The sequence below is a fragment of the Saccopteryx leptura genome, chromosome 12 (genome assembly GCF_036850995.1).
Source record: "Saccopteryx leptura isolate mSacLep1 chromosome 12, mSacLep1_pri_phased_curated, whole genome shotgun sequence".
Classification (NCBI taxonomy): Eukaryota; Metazoa; Chordata; class Mammalia; order Chiroptera; family Emballonuridae; genus Saccopteryx; species Saccopteryx leptura.
Genome location: NC_089514.1, coordinates 34,410,515 through 34,432,306, shown reverse-complemented (window position 1 = coordinate 34,432,306; position 21,792 = coordinate 34,410,515). Strand labels below are relative to the sequence as shown.

Sequence of the window (21,792 nt, the reverse complement as noted above, 5' to 3'; positions counted from 1 at the left end):
CACAGTGACAATATGGTAGTCTATGAACCAAGAAACAGGCCCCACCAGACACCACAACTGCCAGTGCCTCGATTTGAGTTAACCAGTGTCCAGAAATGTGAGAAATAAAATTCTGTTCTTTATAAGCCATCCAGTCTATGATATTTGGTTAGGGAAGCCCAAACAAACAAAGACAAACCCTTTTCAGGCCCTGGCCAGTTGGCTCAGTGGATAGAGCAATGGCCTGGTATATGGACATCCCCATTAGATTCCCGGTCAGGACACACATGAAAAGTGACCATATGCTTCTTCCCCCCCCCCCTTTCCCCCTTCTCTCCCTCTTCCCCTTCCGCAGCCAGTGGCTCAGTTGGTTCAAACACTGGCCTCAGGTGCTGAGGACAGATTGGTTGATTTGAGCATCAGCCCCAGACGGGGGTTACAGGTTGAAACCCAGTTGGGGCACATGCAGGAGTCTGTGTCACTATGTCCCCTCCTCTCCCTTAAAAAAGTTCTTTTCAGTACCTAGTTTCCAGAGAGGTTTTATCATGAATGGATGTTCCATCGCGTCAAATGATTTTTTTATGCATCTATTCAGATGATTCTGTAATTTCTAGTTTAAGTCTGTTATAGTCAGAGAACATACTTTGCATGGTTTCAATTCTTTTAAATTTGTTGAGGTTTGTGATGTGCCTCAGAATAAGATCTTTTATATGTTCCATTTGCCCTTGAAAAGAATATATACTCTGCTGCTGTTGGAGTGATTTACAACTATCTACTTAAGTCGGTTGATAATATGTCGTTCAAATATGTTATATCCTTACTGATTTTCTGTCTACTTGATCTATTAATTATTATAAGAGAGTTGAAGTTGCCAAGTATTATTGTGGATTTTCTATTTCCTAATTCTCCAGTCACTTCTATTAGCTTTTGCTTTTTGAAGCTCTGTTGTTATTATATACATTTTATGAAGTTTTGTTTCCTCAGCAAACTGACTCTTTTCATTATGTAAATATTTAATGAGAAAAATATGATTAATCTAATAATAAAAACATAAGTACAAAACAAAAGAATTATAAATTTTACTTATAAATACAGAACCTAAAATATTAGCAAACTAAATCCTAAATCTGACAAAGTATATTAAAACAATACATAAGGTTCAAGCTGATTTATCCTGGAAATGAATAGATGATTTAACATTAGAAAAAATACTGAGGTAATTATTCATATTAAAAATTTAAAGAAGATTTCTGTTTCCAGACAATATAAAGTATGTCTGGAACATCTAAATATAACTAAAGATAGACCAGGCGGTGGGGCAGTGGATAAAGTATCAGCCTGGGATGCTGAGAACCCAGGTTCAAAATCATCCTGCTTGAGTGTGAGCTCACCAGCTTGAGGGAAAGGTGACTAGCTTGAGCATGGGATCATAGATATGATCCCATGGTTGCTAACTTGAGCCCAAAGGTCACTGTCTTGAGGCCCAAGGTCGCTGGCTTGAGTCCCAAGGTCGCTGGCTTGAGTCCAAGGTCACCGGCTTGAGCAAGGGGTCACTCACTCTGCTGAAGGCCCGCAGTCAAGGCACATATGAGAAAGCAATCAATGAACAACTAAGGTGCCACAATGAAGAATTGATGCTTTTCATCTCTCTCCCTGTCTGTCCCTCTCACTCTCTAAAAAAAAATAAATAAATAAAATTAAAACCTCAATGTTATATACAGACTGGGGCAAAAGTAGGTTTACAGTTGTTTTATGGAAAAAATAATACAATAATTAATAAATAATAACCCAAGAATAAACTCTGTGTTTCAGGTACTCACAATTGTAAACCTACTTTTGCCTCACCTCGTCTTAAACAAACATAAAAAAATTCTGATATTGGAAAAGAATAGAAAGACTTGTTAGAGACCTTGGAACTCAAGAAAAAGTAGAGTAGAAAGTTCCCTTGCTTCATGTATCCCAGACTACGTGCTGGACAAACCAGCAACCCCAAACAACAGGCTGGCCTTCTCCTCCTGAGTTTTCTATATTGTTTGATGGTGAGAACAAAAATTATAACACTGTCTAATGTGGTTCAAAACATACCTAGGGGAAATACTTAAAGCAATTATAAAGGGAGAGAGTAACGGGACATAAAGAAAGGTAAGATTTTTAAATTTCAGACTGGAAAATGGTGACGCTGGTAGAATGTGAAAAGTTACATATATCTGACATAATACCTAGATTAGAATAACCACTCAAAATTATACAAAGATATACTAAAAAATGTTGTAAATAAAAATGGAATTCTAAAAAATATTCAAGTAACCCATAGGAAGACAGAAGTAAACAAAAAAATCAGAAGCAGAGAGAACAAAATAAAAATGACAAGTCCATATATTTGTTTACCATTGTCTTTATTCCTTCCTAAAGTTCCTTCTTTTATCATCTCCTTTATCCTCAGAGAAGGTCTTTAGCCATTATTTTAGGGTAAGTCTGCTGGCAAAAATTGCCCTTAGTTTTCCTACTTCTGAGAGTGTCTAGATTTTTCCTTCATTATTAAGATAATTCTGGGCCCTGGCCGGTTGGCTCAGTGGTAGAGCGTCAGCCTGGCGTGCAGAAGCCCCGGGTTCGGTTCCCGGCCAGGGCACACAGGAGAAGCGCCCATCTGCTTCTCCACCGCTCCCCCTCTCCTTCCTCTCTCTCTCTTCCCCTCCCACAGCGAGGCTCCATTGGAGCAAAGATGGCCCGGGCGCTGGGGATGGCTCCTTGGCCTCTGCTCCAGGCGCTAGAGTGGCTCTGGTCGCGACAGAGCAACGCCCCGGAGGGGCAGAGCATCGCCCCCTGGTGGGTGTGCCAGGTGGATCCCGGTCGGGTGCATGTGGGAGTCTGTCTGACTGTCTCTCCCCGTTTCCAGCTTCAGAAAAATACAAAAAAAAAAAAAAAAAAAAGATAATTCTGGTGGATATAAGATTCTGTGTTGACATTTTTCTTTCAGCACATAAAAGAAGTGCTCCTATAGTTTCTGATCAGAAATCTGTTTCATTTCAAGTTGATCTTGTTTGCAGTGATCCCTCCACTAGGTGATGTTCTTACTTTCCTGGAATGTAGCTGAGAACCAGGAATTAGATACAGAGTATAGAATTCAAAGAAACTTTTAGTTTAGGTCATCAGTTTATTAATTTTTATTTTATTTTTTAAATTTTAATGACAGTTTCTATTTAATATTATTCTACATTAGTTTCAGATGTACAGCATAGTCAATCATGTATTTTACAGAGAGGTCCTCCAATATTTCACATGCTCACCTGGCCCATACATAGTTGTTACAATATTATTGACTATATTCCCTGTGCTGAACTTTACATCTCTCTGACTGTTCGGTAGCTACTGATTTGTACTTCTTCATCCCTTCTCCTTTTTCACTCTCCCCTTCCCTGAACTCACCTCTCTCGGGCAACTTTCAGTCTGTTCTGTGTATCTGTGAATCTGTTTCTATTTTGTCCTTTAGATTCCACATATAAGTGAAATCAAAAGGTACTTAGGTATTTGTCTTTCTCTGTATGACTTATTTCACTAGCATAATACCTTCTAGGTCCATCTATGCCATCACAAAAGGTAAGATTCCATTTATTTTTATGGCCGAGTAGCGTTTCATTGTGTAAATATACCACAGCTGTTTTATCAATTTGTCTATTGATAAGCACTTGGGTTGCTTCCAAATCTTGGTTATTGTAAATAATGCTGCACTGAACATGGCGGTGCGTATATTCTTACTAAATAGTGTCCCGAGTTTCTTTGGATATATTCCCAGAAGTGGAATTACTGGGTCATAAGGCAAGGAACCTCAGCACTTGCTTCCACAGTGGTTGCACAAGTCTGCATTCCCACCAACAGCGCACTTTCCTCCACGTCCTCACCAGTACTTGTTTGTAGATTTATTCATGGGAGCCACCCTGAGGTGTGAGGTAGTATCTTGTGGTTTTCATTTGCATTTTGCTGATGATGAATTATGTTATGTTGAACAATTTTCATGTCTATTGGCCATCTGGATGTCTTCTTTGGAGAAGTTCCTGTTCAGATCCTCTGTTTACTTTTTAATTGGGTTATTTTTCTGTTGTTGAGCTGTATAAAATGTTTATGTCTTGGATTATTAACTCCTTATGGGATGTATCATTGGCGAACAGCTTCATTCGTTCAGTAGGTTGTCTTTTTATTTTGTTGATGGTTTTCCGTGCTGTGGAAAAACTAGTTGGATGTAATCTCATGTGTTTCTTTTCTCTTTTGTTTCCCTTGCCTGAGAAGGTATGCCAGAAAATAAAACTGCTAAGAGAAATGTATGAGATTTTATTGCCTATGGTTTTTTTTTTTTTTTGGGGGGGGGGTTATGATTTTAGGTCTTACATATAAGCCTTTAATTCATTTTGAGTTTATAACTGTATATTGTGTAAGGTGGTCTGGTTTCATTTTTTTAACTTTTATTTTAAAGCATAGTCTTTCTTTTGAATCCCCTCCCACCTCTTCTACTAAAATCAAACATAAATGCTGGATATGTAAGTGGGATGTCTTGTTGAAGGGACACAAGGAAATTGCTGGTCAGCAGCAACTGCACACACACACACACACACACACACACACACACACACACACCCATTCTTCTCTGGACCTCCACAGCACCACCTTCGGGTAGCCCCACAGATAACAGGTTAAAAATCACTACTTTAGTCTCTCTCCTAATGAAGCAATCTGCTTAATGATATTTCTAACTGGATATGCAGCCTTGGTTTTAATACTTCTGATATTTGGAAGCTAAGTATTTCATATTTTTGTGCAGTTCAGATTGTTAGAAAATTCTGTGTGTGTGAAGCCAAACTACTGACTGTGCTTTCTGCCACTTTTTTTCAATTGTGAGGCTCATAAATATGAAAAGATTGCTACTGCATAACACTTTCTCCGCAGTTCCTCTTCTGCTTTCTTCCAGGTAAGGTATCCCTAGTTTCTTCAATCTTCTGGAACCGCTGGAGTCTTAAGTATCCTTCTGGTTTATCACTACTTTGTTAGTATCGCTCTTAAAGTCTGGTATATAGAGCTGAGTTAAGTGCTTCAAGTAGGTTAACCTTCTTGTATTAGTCAGAATTTAAGATTTCATTCACTATGATCCCACTTTACTGTTGGTTCTTACTGAAATTAAGACCAAAACCCCAAGGCTGTTTAAAGTGAACTATTGCTTATCTTATGTTTTAGGTTCTCTAAATTAGTTGTCTGAGCTCAAGTTTAATAGGAATAAATGCAGAATTATTTCCTTTATAATTCATTCTTTAGAGATGCAGGAGGTGTTGTAAAAATAAAATTTAGGAGGCCTTCTACTTCCTATAATATTAAGTGGACATACTTTTCCTTGTTTTTCCCATTAAGTATAACCAAACCCACTGGAAATTATATATAAAACAAACACAAGAAGACTGAAAGGTAGAGAGGAGATCCATTGTCTAGGGACCTTAGAACCTTAGGAATGACATGATAGGAGATTCCTTAGGTATTTTGGTTGCCTTTTACATCTAAAACTGGGCACTGAATAAGCCAGTAGACTGAAAATGTCTATGGGCATAAGAAAAGAAAATAATCCACAAGGGCCTCTTTTCTAGCTATAGGAGCAGGAATAGAACAGCCTAACAAAGACTGAAAACTTCAGACAGTAACTGCTCTACTTTAGCGAAATACAGCAGCAAAACTAAGGCCAGAAAAAGCTAAATGGGAAACCTAGAATTCTGTTCTCATGAGGCTGTAGCAGAGTGCCCCAATATACCATCATAGTATTATCAGAGAGAGCCAAGCAGAGAGCTGGGGCTTGTTCCCTCCTGGTTGGCTGTGAGCCTTCTCTCGCACCTATCCCCGCAGAATGTCAATGGGGAATCTGGACTTCCATCCTTATCGAGCAATGAGTTATCACTTCCCTGCCACACTGAAGTTATGTTAGAAGAGGTCTATTGGAGAATTATGTTTTTCAGCATCATGCACTAGTTATGAGGCTACCCTCAGTACTCAGTGGAGACCATTTGGAAGCCTACACTCCCACCTTTAATCAGCTCCAATGAGGAGGCCAGCTGGGAAACTTAGACTTCTCTCTCCCCCCTTCTTCTGCTGATGGAGCAGTATTACAGACAGCTAGTTAAAACAGAAGGTTTAAATAAGATTCAGAGTCTTACAATATGAACAACATGAATAGGTTTCATATGAAGATCACTCATAGCAAACCAGGAAGATCTCAAATTGCATAACAAAAGGTAACAAGATATCAACACTGAAAGGATGGAGATGTTAGAATTATGGACAAAAATAATAAATTAGTCATGATAAAAATGCTTCAATGAGCAATTACAACATGCTTGAAACAAAAGAAGAAATGGGAAACCTCAGCAAATAAGTAGAAGATATAAAGAAGAAACAAATGGAAAATTTGATACTGAAAAATACAAAACCAAAATAAAAAACTCAATGGATGGGATCAACAGGAAAACAGGTAAGAAAAGAAGGAATCAACGAACTGGAAAACAGAGCAATAGACATTTCCTAAACTAAATTACAGAGACTAAAAATAATCTAAAATTAGACTAAAAAAATAAATCAATCAACAGACCCTCCGGGACCTGTGGGACTATAACCAAAGATCTAACACTCTAGTTATCAGAGACCTTGAAGGAGAGGAGGAAAATGAAGGGGCTGAAAATGTACTCAAAGAAATAGTGTCTGAAAATTTCCCAAATTTGGCAAGAGACAAACACAGATTGAAGAAGCTGAGTGAATAACAGATAAATCCAAAAAAGCAATACCAAGACACATCCTAATTAAGCGTTTGAGAAATCAAGGCAAGGAAAAAGTATGGAAAGTAGCCAGAGTAAAACAACACCTTGTCTACAAGGGAAAATCACACCGCGTGTGATCTTAAAGCTGCCTTTTCTTCAATAGTGGAGCTTTCAGCACAGCCTATATTGTACCTAGATTTTATCTTTCTCTGAAAAAATGAATAATTAAACTAAAAATTATTTCAAAATAAATTTATTTCAAAAATAAAAGCTGAAGAAAAGTATATCTTATAAACTCACAAAGTTATATATTTAAAATTTGCACTTGGAAGAATGAGTTGCTATATAACTAAATTTTAAGTGAACACAGTGTACTATCTTCTCCAACAGTAATCATGTAACTTCTCCAAAAGTAAGAGCAACTTGCTACATTTAAGAACACTAAAAATGGGGAAAAAACATAAGAAACTCTCTACACATTGAATCTTTAAAATATTTTATCTTGAAAGTTGTAGATTATTTAATGATTCATATCTATATTGGTAACAGTGATTATAATAGTTGATCTACAGGAAATGTTTTTAAAAGGTTTTAAATTAATAAATGTTACCTAATTTATAAAATTTACAGACATCTCAGAGTATATCATCTTTTGTACTGTTTTAGTTATACTAGTGAATTCTTAGCCAAAAATCAATTAGAGATTCTATTTTCAATGTAGTATTTAACTGGCTTCTCAGAATTAACCTTCATTGTTAGATGACTGTACAACATAATCAATAGTTCAAATGCTATAGAAATACTTATCTGAAACCTGTGTACTCTTATTGATCAATGTCACCCTGTTAAAAGTTAATTTTCTAAATAAAATTAAAAAGAAAAACAAAAAGGTACATATGACCAGCATAAATACATGAGCATATATGGGAGTTACTGAAATAATCTAAAATAAACTTATATTATTTTTAAAATAAAGTAATTCTGAAGTCTATACTCTATATTGTGCTGAGGCACGACTCAGAAGATGGCAGGCCGGTAGGAGTGCAGAGGGCCATTTGTGTGGTAGAGAGTCTACCCGATCGCTCAGCATGGAAATCTCAACATGGCCCAATTGTTTCTGTTGGTAGCTGTTTATGTATTTTATGAGTGAAACATATGTTAAATGGTATACCACAGGAATTGAGATCTGATTTAAAAAAACCTTAAAACATTAGAAACGTGTTTTTTCTTTTTTTTTTCAGTCAGGTACTATTTTATAAATAAAATGTAAAAATATGACCACCATACAATATAGAAACCATGGCAGTATTTCAAAATACTCTCATATCCTTTGTTTTTATAAAAACATATTTTTAAATAAAAGGTAACATATCTGCAGAAAACTTAAATAGAAAACAGCAAACATAAGAGAAAATAACCATACTTAAATGCAAAATAACCAACTTCTAACAGAAAAACATTAGTGATTATATGGACCCCAGTTTAAACTTAAAGGGCTGACTGAATTCAGATTTTGCTTCCCCGTGTAATTAAATTCAAATTTAATTTAAAAATAAGACCACAGGATTGATACACTGTGATTTAATAAACACTTATAGTAAAACTTGCTGTTTTCAGCATCAAAAAGCACAGAATTAACTTTCAGGTTAAACTTGAAATTCTCATAAATTATATTAACAAAACATATTACTGATTTGAAACTATACCATTAAGATTGAAAAGATAATAAAAACTTAAGTGAAAATATCTAGTGATCAAGTTTCCTTTAGGAAGACTAGAATATAGAATTAATGTAATCAAGTATAATTATTTTTAAGATTTATTCTACATAATGTCTTGATATTATCAGCTATATTTTGCAGATCTATATTTTTAATTTAAAAATGTTTTATAATTCTGAAAGAAATATAGTTCCCATCTTCATTTTAAATTTTGAGATTTATGTTTCTCACGTAAATGTATTTACTGATTTATTTTAAGAAAACCAAAGTGGAACACCTCTTTTACATACCTCTTTTTAACCTACTTACTGCTAAAAAATTTTCAGATTCCAAAGTTTAATGAAGTAGAGATTAAGCAAACAAATTTAATGCCTAGATGCTTCTTTGTAAATTAACATACCATCTGTAATCTTTGGAGATGGGCTACCTTTTATTTTACGCTTTTATCTTAATTACTTACAGAAAGTGATTCTGCTAATTGAACACAGCAATTAATACACATTATTTTTATAGTAAACACACAAAATGTTTATTTATATTAAGAGCAGAAAGAAAACAATATAAAAAACAGAGTAAAAAGGGGTCACTTATAATGATTAAAGTTTCAACTTATCAGGGATTCTTTTTTTTTTAATGAGAGACAGAGACAGAGAGTGGGGGGGGGAGAGAGAGAGAAACAGAGACAGACAGGAAGTGAGAGAAATGAGAAGCATCAATCTTTAGCTGTTCATTAATTGCTTTCTCATATGTGCCTTGACTGGGGGACTCCAGCAGACTGAGTGACCCTTTGCTCAAGTCAGAAACCTTTGGGTTCAAGCCAGTGACCATGGGGTCATGTCTATGATGCCATGCTCAAGCCAGCGACCCGGTACTCAAGCTGGATGAGCCTGCGCTCAAGCTGGGGAGCCTGTGCTCAATCAAGCTGGTGACCTCAGGGCTTCAAACCTGGGTCCTCAGCATCCCAGGCCGATGCTCAATCCACTGCACCATTGCCTGGTCAGGCTATCAGGGAGTCTTAATAAATTTAAATTTCTGGGTGCTTAAGAACATGGTATCAAAAAACAAAAAAAATATTTACAGTATATAAGGAGTAATAGAGAAATTCACAATCTCGGAGATTTTAATATGCCACTGTGTTGGTAATTAATACAAGTCGAGTTTTAAAAATTAGTAAGACTATATAAGATTGAAAGAACATGATTTATGAATAACCCAACCTCTAGAAAATTATAATTTACCAAACCTGAATAGTATTATGACAAAGAGGAAACACTCCTTATTTTATGCATAATCTTGATATCAAAACCCAATACAGTATGAAAAAAGAAATTAAAGCCATTCTCATTCATAAACATGTACATACATATCCCAACTTCATTATGAAACACTATAGCAAAAGGGGTTCTGGGAAAACTACAGTACAAAGACAAGGAAATGATTCTTCTCCATCAGGAGAATGGTTCCCCTGGAAGGAGGGACAAGGCTGTGATCAGGTGAGAGATCTGAGAGAGCAGGTAAAGGGAGTGGAAGATTGGGAGTTTATACGGTAATTATTTCCAAACTCAACTTATATATTGTATGTACTTTTCTGTATATTCATTATACACATTTCATAACAAAAGTAGAACAAAACAATGTTTTAAAGTAATCTGAATACAGTAATTTTATGGAAGTTACACATTCTATTAACATCTGAAGTTGGTATTTAGAGAGCTAATAGGCTAAGGACATTATTTAACCCTTTTCTTATAAATTCTTACACTGATTTGTTTTGTTGCACATATGTTCCTTTTTCTAATGAAAAAATTTAATGGATCAGAGCTTAAAACATTATGACTAAAAACGTTTTAAAGATACACTCAGTATTTTTAATCCATCCCTGAAATGGGTATATTCCAAGAACAGAGATTCTTTTCTAGGAATGTAGCCCAAAAGATCACACATTCTAAAATCAGTTTTATGCTTTTCATGATTCAGCGTGGCTACTATCTAAATCACACCAGACTGTATAGTTTCTAAAATGCCAAGCTTATTAAAAAGATAGCTGTTGAGAGTATAAATAATATATTAGAGCTATTACCTTTTAGCCGGTGACTTAAAATCTGCTCCAAAATAGCTGCAAAATTGTTAAATTCAGGAGAAGAATCATCAATTGTCTCAAAGCAGGACCGATCAATCAGAGTCTTTACAGAAAACCTGGAAAGGAAAGATTATTATTGTTTTCAAGCAGAGTTGATTTATTTACCTAAGCAGTAAAAATGGAAGGAAAGCAATTTGGGAATGTATTCAGAAATACCTTCTACAATTATATATTTTGAAAACACCATTTATTCAAATTTACTCTGTAAATAGAAAAATTTACAGAAATATCAAGCTTTTCACTTATATATTTATAGCTATTGACTACCCTAAGACTTAGGAATAACTCATTGTCCTCACAGCCATTAAAATCAGAATAAAAAAATGACCTAAATTATTAATTCCAAAATACTCGAAAGCCATACTACTACTGGTAAGAAATTTAAGCACCAGACCAAAATGCTTTTAAGAGTATTGGAGTACAAAATTCAATAAAATTGGATGTGAGTATTCATGAAGTGTAGAGCCAAAGATTTTATGAGCTATAAATAGCAAAACTTAAAAAAATCTGTAAAGTGTGCTATATTTTCCCATCATTAGTGTACTTTGTCTCTAAAAGCAACACATTTTTCAAGACTCAACTCAAATGCCATCTCTTCAGTGAAGTATTATTCTCCTACATATTCCTAGCAGAAACTAGTATTTTGTTTGTCCCCTTCAGGGACAGTTAAAATTTATCTTACTGCTATTATTTGCATAGTCTGTCTTTATCATATTAAAATATAAATTCCTTCAGGGTAAACCATATCTCCTGTATGTTTATATCTACCTCAACACACAGGTCAATGCTTGAACACTGTTACTTAGTACTTACTGATTTATTGGTAAACCCTATTTTGAAAGAAACATTTACATGCCAATATCATGGCAAGACATAAAAATTTTATGATTTTTAACATACATACATTTGTATAACCCTCATCAAAATCAGGATGCATAACAGTCTGTCACCCCATGCTAATCCCTTTATAGTGAGTGGTACCCTATAAAGAGTAATAGATGAGTGCATAAGTAAAGACAATTAGGGGAAACGAAGAGAAGATAGTAACTGTGTCCCAGTAGAGCCCAAGCGCTACGTCAATCAGGCGTCCCTGATTTGACTTCCCTGTGCAGTGGGACACTCCTGCTTATCAGCAAGGCTGGCAGCCTCTTCGAGACTACTCTTGAGGCAGCTATTAGGATGCTACTGTTAAGTGCCACCAGAGGAAAAACACAACTGACACACAAATTAGTTGCAATAATCACACAGGCAATTTATTACTAACAAATCCTTTTGGCATGCCTCACTACAGCTTAAGGGGGTCCCGTCGGCGTGCTCCTCTCGGCTGTCTTTAGTCAGAGCTCAGAGTGGCGTGGAGACAGTCCACATCAATGTTGGAGTCTGGGCGACTACTGCAGCACCGGGCCCCTCAGCCTTAGTACCTTTTCTGGCCAACGCCTTCTAAGAGGTGTCAATCTACAGGATTATCACCTCAAACCACCTTTTTGGGAGTTCCTCATAGGGAATCCCCACTATGTCAATCTACTGAAATGTACATTAAACCACTTTTTAAGATGTTCTTATTTACATCAATTTACAAAGTTAATGTAAATAACACCAAGCCACTTATCTATGTATAATTTCACACACATACTAACTGGGCCTTGCTTATAAGTCAGAGTCTATTTATCACATTTAAGAGTTATGGCACTAAGCCACTATATTAACTCCTATCCAAATGGCATAATTTTATTTAATTTTAATAATTATTTTAATATCATTTTAATTACTTTTATATATCTTCCATATTTTTATATTTCTATATATTTAATTACTATAACCTTATATTACTACAACATTATGAGAGTCATTAAATAATTAGAAATATAAGCTACGAGGGAGATAAAGGAATACAAACTGTTTCTTGGGTTTTAGGTTTGTGGGCGATCTACTTAATTAGGACATAAAATACAGGAGACAAGAATAAGGGGAATATAGGAGATTTTTTATATACATATTTATTAGAAATTATATATTAGAAATGAAACTGAGAAAAATTTTAATTTAATTTAAATTGAGGCAGCCCTCAATTTGCACAGTAAGGCAGGACCATAAAAATGACTATGTAAGCTGAAACCATGCAGAGTGATTTATGAATTAAAAGAAAGAATTAACTGTTTTATGACCTTTACAAATCTTTGTTAAAACCTTAATAATGTTCTCACTTGCCAGTTATAATGTATAGGAAAATGAAAAGAATAATAAAACATTTATTTAGTACACTGTAATTTAAAACATTAGAAAACACTGAGGGCTCAGGTTGCAGACATGCCCTCAGCAGTAACGAGAGCACGGGCGACCTCAGCAGTGATTCCAGAGGGCACACACGACCCCCGAGGCAGCCGCTGAGATCTGAGCCAACCGAGACAGCCCCGGACGCTTCCAAATGGGTGCATTGGCACGCGCGAGCCCGACCAGGGCAGCGGCAGTCGTGGAGGTGGGCTGGAGCCAGCAGCACCTGAGCTCAAGAGCCCAGGGCAGCAACAGCGGCGGTGGCCTGGTAGACAGAACACACAAAGGGAGCTAAAATGTCTGGATAGACTGACACCTGAGTGTCAGAAGCCAATCAACAGCTGCTGGTTGACATAGTCACAGAAAAGATCAACAGCTACTGGTTGACACAGTCAAAGCAAAGAAGAGCAATGATACTTCCCCCTTTAACCTTTTGAATTAATTTGGTTTTATGGGTGTGTGTGCTATCATTTATGGCACAGGGATAATAGCACCATGCTTTCCATGCAGATTCATAGTAATTTCTTTGGAAATGAGACAGAGGGTGTGAATTCCACAGAAAATCCTATAAACCCCCTTGCCGATAGATATAGGAGGCTGGCTATGAAATCCCTCGAAAGGGGCCAAGTCTGTGGGAAAATTCCCTTCTATAAATCATGTTAGGGAAAAATAGATTGTGACTTATGAATAGGTAGGAAACAGTAACTATACACAAAAGCACCTTTTAGCCTTCACCTAATCCATTACCTCCCTAGCCTTTTCATATAATAGAAAAATAGAAAAACTTTCCATTCCTCTTACATACCTGACCTTCAGGTAATGGAACACTGTGAGAAAAATAAAGTTAGAACTTAACTAGTATATGAATATAGTAGACAAATAAAATTTGACAAGACAATAGGCCATTAGGTAAGGTAGAGTTACTAATCAATACTGACCTTTTAGAAGCTTGCATAAAAATCATTGTTGCTGTTTTCAAGTTATTGTATAACTGTACTTAGAATGGCTTACCACCTGATTTATAGCTTAAAGAAATGTAGTAACCGTAGTAACCATTGCCTAGAATATTTACCCACATTGAAGCAAAAATAACTATTAATCAATGTATTTTGCATAACATGTCATTGTAATTGAGTGTATAAAAATAAAGCTGTACTAGCCATTGGCAAAAATGCCTGGCAGTTAATGCTAAAGCATTTGGCTCTCTCACTTGTTTCGTGCCTATGCTGTCCATTCCTGTGGGACCCCTGGATCCACCCCAGGGGCGGGACCCCAGCACCTGGGGCTAAGAAGTAGGCCACATCTAATACCGTACCTAATCACTGAATTACAGTACTGAGCCCAACAAGTAGCCAGCAATAAAAGACAACAGAAAGTAGATTTTAGGAGAACTTGAACTTTTAAAGTAACTTCTCCCAGGCCAAGAGTAGATAAAAGCAAGCCTAGGAGTGCAGCTGATATTTACAACGGCATCTGGACCCAGCAGAGGCAGCCACAAGATCTGGATAACCTGTAGCTCCCAAAAAGAGGATAAGAACCAGTCACAGGCAGTGACCCCCACTGACCTGCCCCAAGCCCCAGCCAGGGAAGTGCAGGGTAACACAGACAAAATGAAAAGACAGAGAAGTGCAATCAAAACGACTCAATAAGAGAAACCCTCAGAAAAAGAGCTGAGTGAGACGGATATAAGCAAACTACCAGATGCAGAGTTTAGAATAATATTATAGTTATTAGAATGCTGAAAGATCTTAGAACAACAATGATGGTCACAGTGAGTACATAAATAAAGAAATAACAAATATTAAAAAGGACATTGAAATAATAAAAAAGAACCAGTCAGAAATGACAAATACAATATCTGAAATGAAGACTACACTAGAAGCAATTAAAAGCAGGCTGGATAAGCAGAGGATCGAATCAGTGATTTAGAAGATAAATGAAAACACGGAAGCAGAGCAGCAAAAAGAAAAGAGAATGAAAAAATTTGTGGAAACTCTAAAGAGAGCTCTTTGACAATCTAAAGAGAAACAACATCTGCATCATAGGAGTTCCTGAAGAAGAGAAAGAACAAGGGATAGTGACCTTGTTCAATCAAATCATAGCTGAAAACTTCCCTAAATTGATGCAGGGTAAAATGTCACACAAATTCAAGAAGCACAGAGAACTCCATTAAAGAGAAACCCAAAGAAATTCACACCAAGACACATCATAATTAAAATAGCAAAGCTAAGAGATAAAGAGAAAATATTAAAAGCTGCTAGAGAAGAAAAGGCCATCACCTACAAAGGAGCCCCTATAAGGATGACATCTAACTTCTCAACAGAAACACTTGAGGCCAGAAAGGAATGGCAAGAAATATTCAAAGTAATGCAGAACAAGAGCCTACAACCAAGACTACTCTATCCAGCAAGGCTATCATTTAAAATCGAAGGAAAAATAAAAAGCTTCCCAGACAAAAAAAAAATATATCAAGAAATTCATTACAGCCAAACCAATGCTGCAGGAAATGTTAAGGGGCCTGTTGTAAACAGGACAAAGGGGGGAAAGAATATAGCAAAAGAGGAATACAGCTTTTATTCTTTAAGAATAAAATGGCAATAAATAACTACATATCAATAATAACCTTAAATGTAAGTGGATTAAATGATCCAATCAAAAGACATAGAGTAGCTGCATGGATAAGAAAACAGGACCCATACATATGCTGTCTACAAGAGACACACCTCAAAACAAAAGATACACATAGACTAAGGTAAAAGGATGGAAAAAAATATTTCATGCAAATGGAAATGAAAAAAAAGCAGGAGTAGCAATTCTTACATCAGACAAAATGGACTTTAAAACAAAGGCTATACTAAGAGATAAAGAAGGTCACTACATAATGATAAAGGGAACAATCCAACAAGAAGATATAACCATTATAAATATCTACGCACCTAATATAGGAGCACCTAAATATATAAAGCAGACTTTGATGGATACAAAGGGTGAGATCAACAGCAATACTATAATAGTAGGAGATTTCAATACCCCACTAACATCACTAGATAGATCCTCAAGAAAGAAAATTAACAAAGAAACAGCAGACTTAAAGGACACACTAGATCAACTCGATTTAATAGATATCTTCAGAACCTTTCACCCTAAAGCAGCAGAATATACATTCTTTTCAAGTTCTCATGGTACATTCTCTAGGATAGACCACATATTAGGACTCAAAAGTGGTCTCAACAAATTTAAGAAGATTGAAATCATATCAAGCATCTTCTCTGATCACAAGGGCATGAAACTAGAAATCAACCACAACAGAAAAACTGAAAAATACTCAAACACATGGAAACTAAATAGCATGCAATTAAATAACGAATGGGTTAACAATGAAATCAAAGAAAAAATTTAAAAAAATTCCTACAAACGAATGATAATGAGCATACAACAACTCAAAATTTATGGGACACAGCAAAAGCAATTCTGAGAGGGAAGTTCATAGCACTACAGGCATTCCTTAAGAAGCTTGAAAAAGCTCAAATAAACAACCTAACCCTACATCTAACAGGGGTCCCCAAACTTTTTACAAAGGGGGTCAGTTCACTGTCCTCAGACCATTTTGAGGGCCGCCACATACAGTGCTCCTCTCACTGACCACCAATGAGAGAGTTGCCCCTTCTGGAAGTGCGGCGGGAGCTGGATAAATGGCCTCAGGGGGCCGCAATGCGGCCTGCGGGCCATAGTTTGGGGACGCCTGAATTCTAAAAGAACTAAAAAAACCCACAAAAAAACAGCAAGTAAAACCCAGAGGTAGTAGAAGGAAGGAAATAATAAAGATCAGAGTAGAAATAAATTGACACAGAGGCTAAAGAAATAATACAGAGGATCAATGATACCAAGAGCTGGTTCTTTGAAAGGGTAAACAAGATCGATGAACCTTTAACGAGACTCACCAAGAAAAAAAGAGAGAGGACTCAAATAAATAAAATTAGAAATGAGAGAGGAGAAATAACAACTGACACAACAAAAATACAAAATATTGTAAGAAAATACTATGAAAAACTGTATATCAAAAAATTAAACAACTTAGGTGAAATGGACAAATTCCTTGAAACATATAATCTTCCAAAAATCAATCTGAAAGAATAAGAAAATCTAAACAGACCAATTACAACAAATGAGATCAAAACAGTTATCAAAAAACCTCCCAAAAAACAAAAACCCTGGGCCTAATGGCTTCACTGGTAAATTCTACCAAATATTCAAAGAAGAACTAACTCTTATCCTTCTCAGGCTATTTCAAAAAATTCAAGAGGAAGGAACACTTCCAAGTTCCTTTTATGAGGCAAGCATAATTCTGATTCCCAAACCAGGCAAAGACAATACAAAGAAAGAAAATTATAGGACAATATCCCTGATGAATTTAGATGCTAAAATCCTCAACAAAATATTAGCAAAACGGATCCAGCAATACATGAAAAAAATCATACATCATGATCAAGTGGGATATATTCTGGGGAGGCAAGGATGGTACAACAATCGCAAATCAATCAATGTGATTCATCACATAAACAAAAGGAAGGAGAAAAACCAGATGATAATTTTAATAGATGCAGAAAAAGCATTTGATGAAATCCAGCACCCATTTATGATCAAAACTCTGAGCAAAGTGGGAATACAGGGAACATACTTCAACCTGATAAAGGCCATCTATGACAGACACAAAGCCAACATCATAATTAATGGACAAAAATTAAAAGCAATCCCCCTAAAATCAAGAACAAGGCAGGGGTGCCCCCTTTCACCACTCTTATTCAACATAGTAATGGAAGTCCTACCTACAGCAATCAGATAAGAAGAAGAAATAAAAGGCATCCAAATTGGAAAAGAAGAAGTAAAACTATCATTATTTGCAGATGATATGATACTGTATATAGAAAACCCTAAAGTCTCAGTCAAAAAACTACTGGACCTGATAAATGAATTCAGCAAGGTGGCAGGATATAAAATTAATACTCAGAAATCAGAGGCATTTTTATACACAAACAATGAAATGTCAGAAAGAGAAATTAAGGAAACAATCCCCTTCACTATTCCAAAAAAAAAAAAAAAAGTACCTAGGAGTAAATTTTTTTTTTAATTAATATTATGATTTTGTTTATTTACTTCTGCTTCCAGCAATCTAACAGATGCTGTTAGCTATATCTACTTGATTATTTAGTATATTCCCAAGTTTTTGGTTTTTTGTTTGTTTGTTTTTTTTATTTTATTTTAATAATTTTATTTTTTTAATGGAGTGACATCAATAAATCAGGATACATATATTCAAAGATAACATGTCCAGGTTATCTTGTCATTCAATTATGTTGCATACCCATCACCCAAAGTCAGATTGTCCTCTGTCACCTTCTATCTAGTTTTCTTTGTGCCCCTCCCCCTCCCCCTTTCCCTTCCCTCTTCCCCCACCCCCCGTTACCACCACACTCTTATCAATGTCTCTTAGTCTCACTTTTATGTCCCACCAACATATGGAATAATGCAGTTCCTGGTCTTTTCTGATTTACTTATTTCACTTCGTATAATGTTATCAAGATCCCACCATTTTGCTGTAAATGATCCGATGTCATCATTTCTTATGGCTGAGTAGTATTCCATAGTGTATATGTGCCACATCTTCTTTATCCAGTCATTTATTGACGAGCTTTTTGGTTGTTTCCATGTCCTGGCCACTGTGAACAATGCTGCAATGAACATGGGGCTGCATATGTCTTTATGTATCAATGTTTCTGAGTTTTTGGGTATATACCCAGTAGAGGGATTGCTGGGTCATAAGGTAGTTCTATTTTCAGTTTTTTGAGGAACCACCATACTTTCTTCCATAATGGTTGTACTACTTTACATTCCCACCAACAGTGTATGAGGGTTCTTTTTTCTCCACAGCCTCTAGGAGTAAATTTAACCAAGGAGATTAAAGACTTGTATCAGAAAATTATAAAACATTGATAAAAGAAATCAGAAAGACACAAACAAGTGGAAGCATATACCATGTTCATGGTATATAGACATTCTTATGCACAGCTAAAGACAATATGAACAGAATAAAAAGACAAACCACACAATGGGAGAACATATTCGACAGTACATCTGATAAGGGGTTAATAACCAAAATTTATAAAGAACTTTTAAAATTCAACACCAGGAAGACAAACAATCCAATCAAAAAATGGGCAAAAGAAATGAATAGACACTTCTCCAAAGAGGACATACAGATGGCCAAGAGACAGATGAAAAATGTTCAACATCACTAATCATTAGAGAAATGCAAATTAAAACCACAATGAGATACCACCTCACACCAGTCAGAATGGCGCTCATCAACAAAACAACACACAATAGATGCTGGCGAGGATGTGGAGAAAAGGGAACCCTCCTGCACTGCTGGTGGGAATGCAGACTGGTGTAGCCACTGTGGAAAACAGTATGGATATTCCTCAAAAAAGTAGAAATGGAACTGCATTTTGACCCAGCCATCCCACTTAATAGGAATATATCCCAAGAACACCATATCACCGACTGAAAAAAGGAAATGCACCCCCATGTTCATGGCAGCATTGTTCACAATAGCGAAGATCTGGAAACAGCCCAAGTGTCCGTCAGTGGACGAGTGGATTATAAAGCAGTGGTACATATATACTATGGAATACTATGGGACCATGAAAAAGAAGGAAATATTACCTTTTGCAACAACATGGATGGACCTGGAAACTATTATGTTAAGTGAAATAAGCCAGGCAGAGAAAGAAAAATATCATATGACCTCACTCATTTGAGGAATCCAAGGAACACTGTGAATTGAGGAACGGAATTAAACCTGAAGGGAAGGGGAGGAGGGAGCTGTTGGGAGGGGGGTAAGGGCGATGTTGAGGGGATTACGGAGGAGGGGGGATGCTTTTGGGGAGACACTAGAATCTATATAAACACAATAAATAAAATAAATAATTTAAAAACCCAAAACATTGAGAAAGTTTCCCCTTTGTAAAAAGCTTATCAAGAGAAGTTTGAACACTATGTTGTACAACTGAACTACTACAAAATAAGAGATTAGATTGAACAGTGCTTGCCCTCTTCTCACTGCATAACTTAAAACATAGAATAAGCGTATTTTCTATGCCTTGAAAATGGTCATATTCCTAAATTTCAATCAGTTTCCAAGATTTTATCCTTTGCACATTCAAAGTTGTGAAAATCTCGGAGAGGACCTATTATGTGAAATGGTTTGTCAATGTCCCTTCCTCTAGGACATCTTCATCCATTCATCACAACCGCTTTACTCATTTACATCAATACATTTGCCTTCTGTAAGTTCCTCTGGCTGCATAACTAACTTCTCGGAACGGTAGCATTGTCAACATTCCTATGATCAAGTATTTCTTCCCTAGGTCCATTTGTGTCTGATTTAAATTTCTCTTCTAGCATTACCACTTTCTGTTTCTTTGCCACATTTTCATCTTTGTTGGCCAATTCATTATCAGTAATTCATTTTCATAAAACCACATGTGGGGTTATCACCAGGAGACAAGAAGGTAACACAGCTACAGGCTTTGATTTCTGTGCATGAACTAATAACCAATGCATAGTGACCAATCCTAGACAGACTTTGAAAGAAGTGATATGACTGGTCACTGATCATGACCTGTATTTGTTATTTACATAGAGATCCACACTAGAGTGTTAGCAGCAAAATTTTACTTTATGCAATTACTCAGTTAGCATACAACAGTATTATAATTGGGACCATGTTCTGAGACCGGTATTATGGTATTTGTGTAACTGAAATTAGTGCATTTTGAAACCGTGCAAAGTGAGGACTGACTTGTTTGTTTATTAATTACAAACAAAAGAAACCCATTACATGTTAGCATAGATACTATATTTTAATAAAAACTGTATTTCCAAAACAACAAAATATTGGGAAGAATAGCACAGTTTTCCACTTTGAAAATACATTTAATGTTATGTTTAATAGAAGATAACCAAATTCTCATATCTGTTTCTTCATTCAATCTATTTTAATATTATATACCATGTAGTTTCTGGAAAACTCCAAAGTATACTTGGTAAAAAAAAAAAAAGAACAGGAACCAAAAAAAGCAGTATCTTAGAATTGTAAGGAAAGAATTTTGACCTTGCAGACCTCTGAAAGGTCTGGGTCCAAGAGTACACTCTAAGAACCACCACCCTAAAGCAGTCTTTGCAGGTAATGAAATCATTTTATCTTTATACAAATAGAGTAAGAGTAATTACATATCCTTGAGAAAATTAAGAAAATAGTTATTCAAATAATTTTCAATCTTTTTTGGTTCCGATGAATAAACCCGAGACAGGCTAATTTAGTACTATGTAGTTAAACAGTGATCTACAACAACGAGTTCAATGGAGGAAGATATCGAATAAAACAAAAATGTAGGAAGTAACACTTATGGAAGCTGGTTTCTTGTTCCTAAAACATAGTCAAGTTACAGAAACACTAGATGTAATGCATGACTAAATGAAAAGAAACAAAAAGAAGGTAAATAGAAGCCAGATTAAAGAAGAACTTGAAAACTCATTTTCGTTTCATATGTCCATTTCAATAACATGAGAAAATGCTGCAAACTTTTAACAAGAATAAATAAGTATAATGTTCTTATTCAGTAAGAGTATATATTGGAAAGTGTTCCTAAAATGAGAAAAAACAAAACAAAACAAAAAAAAACCCCACAGTCTTCACCTTCACCTTTGACTTAATAACAGGAAACTTCTGAGAGTATATATGTTTCTCTAATCTTTATAAGATAGAATAGGACAGCTGATTCAGCAATCACAATCTAGACAGGAGTAATCTACTGCTTTAGGAAATTATAGCATCTAA

The 21,792-nt window shown here is 35.8% G+C and overlaps 1 protein-coding gene across 9 annotated transcripts in view; it reads right to left on the bottom strand.

The window, feature by feature from the left end:
• RUNDC3B (RUN domain containing 3B) overlaps nt 1-21,792 on the bottom strand; it is a 198,491-nt gene that overhangs the window by 114,266 nt on the left and 62,433 nt on the right. For all 9 annotated transcript variants that reach the window (XM_066354315.1, XM_066354316.1, XM_066354313.1 and 6 more), the window contains one exon: nt 10,563-10,678. Coding sequence is in view for 4 of the 9 variants with exons in the window: in XM_066354310.1 (XP_066210407.1) it covers nt 10,563-10,678 (116 nt within the window). In the remaining 5 variants the exon portion in view is untranslated. The remainder of the gene's footprint in view (nt 1-10,562; nt 10,679-21,792) is intronic.